Source organism: Oncorhynchus keta, chromosome 19 (genome assembly GCF_023373465.1).
Source record: "Oncorhynchus keta strain PuntledgeMale-10-30-2019 chromosome 19, Oket_V2, whole genome shotgun sequence".
NCBI lineage: Eukaryota > Metazoa > Chordata > Actinopteri > Salmoniformes > Salmonidae > Oncorhynchus > Oncorhynchus keta.
In genome coordinates, this window is record NC_068439.1 from 25,046,841 (window position 1) to 25,056,268 (window position 9,428).

Sequence of the window (9,428 nt, forward strand, 5' to 3'; positions counted from 1 at the left end):
CTACAATGTAAAAATAAAGTAAAACCTTTGAATGAGTAGGTATGTCCAAACTTTCGACTGGTTCTGTAAATAGTAATTACACTACCAAAGATATGTGGACACCTGATCGTCGAGCATCTCATTCCAAAACCATGGGCATTAATATGGAGTTGGGTCCCCCCTTTGCTGCTCTAACAGCCCCCAGTCTTCTGGGATGGCTTTCCACTAGATGTTGGAATATTGCTGTGGGGACTTGCTTCCATTCAGCCACAAGCATTAGTGAGGTCGGACTCTGATGTTGGGCGATTAGGCCTAGCTCGCAGTCAGCGTTCCAATTCATCCCAAAAGTGTTCGATGGGGTTGATGTCACGGCTCTGTGCAGGCCAGTCAAGTTCTTCCACACCAATCTCAACAAACGATTCCTGCATGGACCTCACTTTGTACACAGGGGTATTGTCATGCTGAACCAAGAAGGGGCCTTCCCCAAACTGTTTCCACAAAGTTGGAAGCACAGAATCGTCTAGAATGTCATTATGCTGTAGCTTTAAGATTTCCCTTCACTGGAACTAAGGGTCCTAGCCCGAACCATGAAAAACAGCCCCAGACCATTATTCAAACCACCAAACTTTACAGTTGGCACTATTCATTGAGGCAGGTAGCGTTCTCCTGGCTTTCCCAAAACCAGATTTGTCCGACGGACTGCCAGATGGTGAAGCGTAATTAATTCATAAGATCAACCATGATGGCTTTTCCACCATTTTGAATTTTGTGAAAAACATCTAAATTACATCTCCTCCTGATCTGAATGGCACGACAATGGGCCTCAAGATTTCGTCATAGTATCTCTGTGCATTCAAATTGCATTCATAAAATGCGTTCATTGTCCATAGCTTATGCCTGTCGGCCCATACCATAACCCCACCGCCACCATGGGGCACTCTGTTCACAATGTTGACGTCAGCAAACCGCTCGTCCACACAACGCCATACACGTGGTCTGCAGTTGTGAGACCGGTTGGACGTGCTGCCGAATTCTCTAAAACAACGTTGGAGGTGGCTTATGGTAGAGAAATTAACATTAAATAATCTGGCAACAGCTATGGTGGACATTCCTGCAGTCAGCATGCCAATTCCACGCTCCTTCAAAACTTGATACATCTGTGGCATTGTGTTGTGACACAACTGCTCATTTTAGAGGGCTTTTATTGTCTCCAGCACAAGGTGCACCTGTGTAATGATCATGCTGTTTAATCAACTTCTTGATATGCCACACCTGTCAGGTGGATGGATTATCTTGGTAAAGGAGAAATGTTCACATACCTGTTTGAGCAAATGTGTGCACAAAATGAGAGAAATAAGCTTTTTGTGCCTATGGAACATTTCTGGGATCTTTTATTTCAGCTCATGAAACATGGGACTAACACTTTGCATGTTGCGTTTTATATATTTTTCAATGTATAGCACTTGATCTGTTACTCAGTGTTGAAATTGAAAGCCTCTGTGGTTATTGTTGATATTTGAGGACTGGATTGTGATTCCTAGGATTTGTGTGTGGTGTCAATCTGACTAATTTTTGTAACTACTTCTTTTGTTCCCCCTGTTATTCAAAGGTGCTGTCAGGTGAAACTTTCACACCCAAAGCTACAGATGGAGAGACGGAGAAGTTTGTCATAAGGTTGCTGCAGCTTGCACCAGACCTAGACGGAGGCAGAAAGGAGAGGACCAAACACAGCCAGGAGAGTGTGAATCGACCCAGAGACGGATGTATTTACATACAATTTAAAGGATAAATGCCAACACTTTGTACATTATCTGGAAATAATGGACTACTTGGTACTGCCTGAGTTTATTAGCTCCAGATAATGTATAGAGCGGAGGCGTTTATCCCGCTTATACCATGGTTGCCAAAGAAACAAGCACACATTTACCGGTAAAAATGTTTTCATTTATATTTTAATAAGTAAATTCATACTTTCATCCTTTCACTAAATCTGGTTGTTAGTTCTATCAATTAGGTTGCTAGAGAAGCGGGCTGGTCGTTCATTCTCTTTGTTTGATTTTTATAGGCTAGCAAACTGAATGGAGCTTTTACTATTGCTGAACTATATCTGAGTCATGAACAGTTCTTAGTCTACTTTTTAGGGGCACTTCTTAATGTGTAATTCATCGCTGCTCTTCTGATGCAGTGCTCCCTTTGAAAAAGAGGCTTTAGTCTCAGTGGGGCTACCTGCTTAAATAATGGTAAATAAAAGATGAGGGCATAGAGTCTATCAGACTGAGAGATCCTTGATATAATTGAATAAACCCTATGGCTACATTTGGGGCCAGGGGTTATACAATGGGCATCTTCTAGTCACTGTCTGTTCTTACCATGATATATTTAGTGTTATATTCATTTTACCCATAAACTTAATATGTTGTGCACCTGACTGCCCCCTCTTTTCTTGATTGTGTGCATTAGAATTATCCCCAGGTTATAGGAAATTGTGGCATCTAAACTTTTTGTTATTGTTGTATTTACCACTAGAATGTTTGGGTGGTGCTCTCTAGTGGCAGAGTTTGTGATATTTATAGTAGGCCTACTGAGCAAATGGTTGACACTAGCTGCTGCCCCCATATGGACAGCTTAGGATCATTTAGGTGGCAGGTTAGGATCATTAACGTGGCTGCTTAGGATCGTTTACATGGTAGGTTATGAGAATTAGGTTAGGAAAAGGGTTAGGGTTAAATAAAATGCTGGTCGTACAGTAGTTGTACTCTCCCTAGTCACAAACACCCTTCATTGTTCAAACCATAGAGAATGATTATAGGCACAGAGTTCCTAAACCCAGAGTCGCAACATCGCAAGACTTCTGGAATCTCTTGCGAAGCAGACTAAGTAGACCAGGCCGGGGTTTGAGTTATTCATTTTCTCGAAATCTAAAGTCACAACCTAAATTCGAGCCAATTGAGAATTTAAACATGTTATTACTCCAACTTCGTGACAGTGACAAACTGACACGTTTTTGTTTTCGTCAAAAACGACTTACTACTGTAGGAGTGCCTTTGCTTTGACTGCCTCCACTTGCGCAGTTGAGCGGAAACTCAACCGGATGCGTCACACTTGTACATCCTGTGAATCATCTGGCTCATCTGTGACGTTATGTTTACTTCAAACGCGGAAAAGCAAACAGAAGAAATTGCACAGCGGTCCGTTCTCTCTTCGTATCTACAGAGTGAGGATATAAGCATCTTACATGCCAATTCACGACATTTCTTCACAATAATAGTGGCAGGTAAGCTTAATTAAATTGGTGAAATAAATTATGATTGCGTATGTTGGTTGCATTTCAAGTTGTTTTTGTGCTCAATAGTTTCACTTTCACTTTTGATAGCTTTAGTCTTTTTATGTCTGAATGTTTTAGAACATTTCTTTCAAACCTTTTCTTTTAGTAAATCTAATTATATCAAATGTTTTTTTTTTACCTTTTATGTTACATGAAATGAGCAGTTGAACAAGCTGTCAGACAATAATAGCAGTTGAAAGCTGCGTTTTTTCTTGTCCAAACGTTATTCAACATGAGAGATGCTCCTCTAATGGTGACTGTCCATGCGTCCTGTCTTTATATTCTGTTTCCTTCCTAATTTAGAAAACGTCAACTGCCCTTGACCAGGCTACAGCACATACAGAGATGGCGTAAGGGATTTCTTAAATTGAGCAGACTCACTAAAATATGTCTAGTTAGTGTGTTGTAATGACACTGCAATAAATCATGTGTGGTGGGGTTGATGTCATTAAAGAGCTGTACACACAAATCCAGTGTTCATTTAATAAAAACTCATGACAGTTTGTTTCTGTTGGTCTATATCCCATACAGATCTGCAGGCTATCAGGACATAAAGGACCATTTCATAAAATGTGGAGAAACACAAGGTACCTATTGATTTGTTGACTTGATCATACCTTGGCTTTGGTCACTCAACAGTTTGTGATAATATGGTAGCTGCATAGCAGTTGGTTTGGTTAGCCTATAGCAGCAGATTTTGTCACCAGTAATATTATTGTAAGCCACAGCATTTAAAATAGATTTTAAGAAACATGTTTTGGTCAGAGTTTTAACCCTAATGAAGAAATATTGACCAAAACGTTGCCTTTAAGATCTATTTAACGTTGTGGAGCATAGACCTAGCATACAATAATATGTTAGGCTAAAACAAAAACCTGCATATATTCTACACCTGCTCTTCAGTAATTTAGTTTGACACTTTTGTTTAACAATATCTTCAACAGATGCAAGGAAATACCTACAAACGTTGTCTGATGCAGTGTCCAAACATCGTCATGCTAGTATTGCTCTCAAGAAGCCAAAGGGATCAGAGTGGAAGATTGCGGGCCTGGATGACACGTCCTACAAAGGAGAAGAAGAAATTAAGGAGTGGCAGAACTTCTACCTACCAGACAGTGTGAAGATGGAGGTGTTAGGAGCTGTGGAAAACCTCCCCTACCCGACAGAGAGTGGCCAGCTGGTCATAATGCTGTGTGAGGACCTTCAGGTGTATGCTTATGACGGAGAGGAGATGCACCTGGTCGCTCTGAGCCTGGAGGAAGTCTTTGTCTCTGGGCTTCAGTATCCTGGCATCAAGTCCTTCTACAGAGGGGAGTGCTTTAAGGACATGGTGAGAATCAATCTGTAGTGAATCAAACAGTTGTTATAGCTGGTAAAATGTAGTGATTCAAGTAGAGTAACATTTATCATTATTTATTTGGTATAGTTTTGTTAATATTGATATTGATAATGGATCAGGTGCATTTACAAATCTTGAGGAGTGATCATGCTTGATATCTAACACTTATGTTGTGCTGTTTTGCATTGCATTCCGCTGTGTAGACTAAAGAAGACTGGGCCAAGGTAAGACAGGGCAAAGTGGGGAGGAGACTTGAAAAGGAGCACCAGGATTTACTGAGACAAGCCAAACCCAGCTTCCTGAGTTGTCTTGACTCCATCAAAGGAGCAAGCCACACAGTCACAGGTGGGCAGGTTTAATGTGTAGCACACAGACAGCTCATTATTGGTGTGCCCATCCAATGTGATCAATGATGATAAAAGTTAACATAGATATACTGTTATAGTAATTGCTGTTTAGATAGAAAAGTTGCAATTTTTGGATTTACTCCTTAACAAGCACCTTTGCTCTTCCCTCACAGGTGCCTGTAGCTATCACAAACCAGTGGAACCTCCAACAGTACTTGATGGACTTCTTACGGTTGAAATCCTGTGAACGGGATCCAAATTCAAACAAATCTCATAATTAAAATTCCTCAAACATACAAGTATTATACACCATTTTAAAGATACACTTGTTGTTAATCCCACCACAGTATCCGATTTCAAAAAGGCTTTACGACGAAAGCATACCATGCGATTATGTTAGGTGAGTGCCTAGTCACAAAAAACAGCCATTTTTCAAGCCAAAGAGAAGAGTCACAAAAAGCAGACATAAAGATAAAATGAATCACTAACCGTTGACCCCCCCAAAAAAAAGAAATATGCCGTCTGTAGCCTGCACTCTTAATAGCGTTTGGAGATTACGTGATATGTTTTTAATATGCCAGGTAGGCTACATCGTTTGTAAAGCGGATTGTGCTTAATTTTAAAATTTAGCTATGAATATAGCAACATGAGAAAGCTGGGATCCTCTTTTAAATAGTAGCCACTCAAAACTCTGTTCTCACACACGATTACGCAATGACTGGGCTTATAAGAACCCATTTCACTAGGATGGGGGGAAAAAAGACATGTAGTCCTTATGTCCTTGAATAGCAAATGGAGGATGCTTTCCCCTAGGTTAATTTTCTTGCCAGCCAGGTAGGCTACTCCAGTTGTAAAGCAAAACAATGTGCTTAATTTTAGGAAAGTTGAGAAATAAATATAGTCTATAGAAATCAGATGGGATCCTCCTCTTTAACTTCTTGGCGCACCCATCCCGTTAGCGGGATCATTTTCGTCAACATCCGCTGAATTTCAGAGCGCCAAATTCAATTACTAAAAATATTAAATTTTCATGAAATCACAAGTGCAATATAGCAAAACACAGCTTAGCTTGTTGTTAACCTCTGGCACGCAGGCGTCCCATCTAGAGCTCTGGAAATGCAAATGCGCTACGCTAAATGCTAATAGTATTAGTTAAAACTCAAACGTTCATTAAAATACACATGCAGGGTATTGAATTAAAGCTACACTCGTTGTGAATCCAGGCAACAAGTCAGATTTTTAAAATGCTTTTCGGCGAAAGCATGAGAAGCTATTATCTGATAGCATGTAACACCCCAAAAGACCCGCAGGGGACGTAAACAAAATAATTAGCATAGTCGTCGCTACACAAACCGCACAAATAAAATATAAAACATTCATTACCTTTGACCATCTTCTTTGTTGGCACTCCTAGATGTCCCATAATCACTATTGGGTCTTTTTTTCGATTAAATCGGTCCATATATAGCCTAGATATCGATCTATGAAGACTGTGTGATAAACTGAAAAAAATAGCGTTTCATAACGTAACGTCATTTTTTTAAATTAAAAAAGTTGACGATAAACTTTCACAAAACACTTTGAAATACTTTTGTAATGCAACTTTAGGTATTAGTACACGTTAATAAGCGATAAAATTCATCAGGAGGCGATGTAAATTCTATAGCTGTCCGTCTCGAAAAAATGTCTGGAGAGAGCTCGACCAAAACATCCGGTCGGAGACCGGAGGGAATCGGTTCCCTTGATTCGGTTTGACCAAGAATCAAAGCCGAATCAAATGACAAGACTCTGATAATATAACGTGACTAAATGTCACATGGAATTTGACTGCGGTCATGTCTCGCGACTGCCGGTGGGAGGTAATATGGTCACCTTAACAGCCCCAGATGCAATGCACAATGCATCCTTTTGGTTGTTAATTCAATGTGTCAAAGTTTTACTTCTATCCTGTCCATATTCAAATAAACTAGGCCTACTAAATGTGTGAATTATGAATCTTCTCTGCATGCAGGACCATGTCATCATTGTCTGAACACTTCAAGTCTTATCTGACTGTATATTTACAGCAGTGGTAGAAAATTCAGTAAACATATTGATAAAACTTTGAATGTTTAACTTTTTCCCCTCCAAAGTACGCATGTTACCTGTTTAAACCTCTCCTGCACATTTTTCCTGTCGCATCACTCCTGAACCATACCATACTCTACAGCTCTACAGGATTCTATACTACCAACCAATCACTTAATCTGCCTCAGAAGCTCTGTGCTGGACCAATCATATATTTTGTGCACTAATAAACAAATATACACAAATTAATTATTGTGGATCATTTTTATTTGTAAGTGTTGATTAGGTCTATGGGTGCATTTTAATAGTGTGAAGCGGTTTCTTCTCCATCTGAGAAAACAGGACACTGACAGGTAGAAACAACATTGGGGATGTCTACAGGGGACTGGCTCTCATGTGCAAAGATGTCAGTACAGATTAAGGAAAGGTGGTGAGGAGAAGAAGCAGGAAGCCACTTGTGGTGCACCCTAGCAGCTCTGAGTTTGTGGCCAAAATAACAAGAATAATGACTAGTTTTTCTCCTTGATGTCTTCATGTTTGCATCAAGGGAATTCACTGCATTTCACACAACTTTATATATTAATTTATATATGTACTTTATTACCTGTACTAATGCAGTTGGATTATATTCAGGGGTGTTTCTAGGATTTTAAGACATTTGGGGCTAAATCCCTAAGCCAGTAAGGGGTCTCAACAGCTAAATGCAGGAATGAAAGAATTCCACTGTACACACACACTCTCTCACCTACAAATGATTTGTAAACCACATTTTACTTTTTCACTGTATTTCACCTCTTATAATTTGTGCAAATAAATATAACTAATTACAATCTATAGAACAGCTTGAAGTGATAGTCTACTGTGTACTCAACCCACCTCGTTTCTGTCTCCATCTGCCCTCTTCTGTCACTTTCTCTGTGTCTTGTCTGTTGCTGTTTCAGGTTCTTGTTTATTACTGTCTCCTTTGTCTGTCATTTTCTGTTCTTCTGGTGTCTATATTATATCATATTCTTATGTTGCTGTCTCTGTCTTGTCTGATGTGTCTTCAGTTTTGCAGTCCAAAACGATCAAGGGGATATTGGGGTAGCTTAACTTGTTTTGGGCATGTGTCTGGGTCACCTAAAAGGGGGCCCCCCTTTGATGCACGTTTTGGTTTTTACATTAGCACTACACAGCTGATTCAAATAATCAAAGCCTAATGATGAGTTGGTATTTGAATCAGCTGTGTAGTGCTAGGGCAAAAACCAAAACGAGCACTCGGGGTTCCCAGGACCGAGTTTGGGAAACACTGATCTAAATCATCCTCTTCCCCACAATTTGCCCTTGCCTGCTGTTCTCATCTGTCCTCATCCTTAACTCATCTGAAAGGGAGCAAGGTGCCACATGTCAATATTTCATATTAAAGGGTGACTGCACTTCCTGATTTAGCTTAGTTTTACATTTGGGACCATCAATAAATGACAATGTAAATTAGACAATATTTTCATGTTGCACACCTTTTAGTTTTCTCATTAAATGCTTTCGATATTTGTATATGAGTATCTTCAATTTATAGTTGATCTGAGGTTTTAAAGTCATGGAATTTTGGAACTATTGGAATTTAACATAATTACTGATTGTCCCTAACTTGACCCTTAGGGATATCCAAAGGCAACCCAAATGTACCACAGGCATTACATGAAATAATAACATGTTTGAGGAAAGTGCACAGTTATAGACTTCAAAAGTTATTAATAAACCAATTAGGCACATTTGGGCAGTCTTGATACAACATTTTGAACAGAAATGCAATGGTTTATTGGATCAGTGTAAAACTGTGCACATACACTGCTGCCATCTAGTGGACAATATCTGTAATGGGCTGGAATAAGACATTATGGCCTTTCTCTTGCATTTCAAAAATGATGGTACAAAAAAACGCATATCTTTTTCTTCGTATTATCTTTTGCCAGATCTAAACTTCAAAGTGTTTCCTTTCAAATGGTATCAAGAATATGCATATCCTTGCTTCAGGTCCTGAGCTACAGGCGGTTAGATTTGGGTATGTAATTTTAGCCGAAAATTGAAAAAAAGTGTGGATCCTCAAAATATCACAGACAAAATGTTCAGCTGCCCCTTTATGGATGGGGGGTTACCGTGGTAACAGGGCCACACGAGTCCGTGCACGTGAGTCTGTGATTTGGGTTCTGACAAGGGTCAGAACCCAAATAGCGTCTCTTTATAGCATCTAAAAGCTATAAGTTGAAGCAGCAGATGCAAACTATACTTGTTAAACAACCGAGACTTTCAAGTAAATTAGTCCAACTTCTATGCCAATGCCTCCAAAAATTAATCCATCAGCACTTCACTCATTGCACACAGCTCCCCTGCG

General features: G+C 39.7%; 1 protein-coding gene across 1 annotated transcript; it reads left to right on the forward strand.

Moving 5' to 3' along the window:
- The first annotated feature begins 3,084 nt into the window (after window positions 1-3,084).
- On the forward strand, window positions 3,085-7,306 carry LOC118397998 (uncharacterized). Its single transcript, XM_035792922.2, has 6 exons — window positions 3,085-3,253; window positions 3,608-3,654; window positions 3,836-3,891; window positions 4,249-4,634; window positions 4,847-4,988; window positions 5,164-7,306. The coding sequence occupies exons 2-6, from the start codon at window positions 3,650-3,652 to the stop codon at window positions 5,235-5,237; spliced, it is 663 nt and encodes a 220-aa protein (XP_035648815.1). The 5' UTR covers window positions 3,085-3,253; window positions 3,608-3,649; the 3' UTR covers window positions 5,238-7,306.
- Window positions 7,307-9,428: the final 2,122 nt, after the last annotated feature.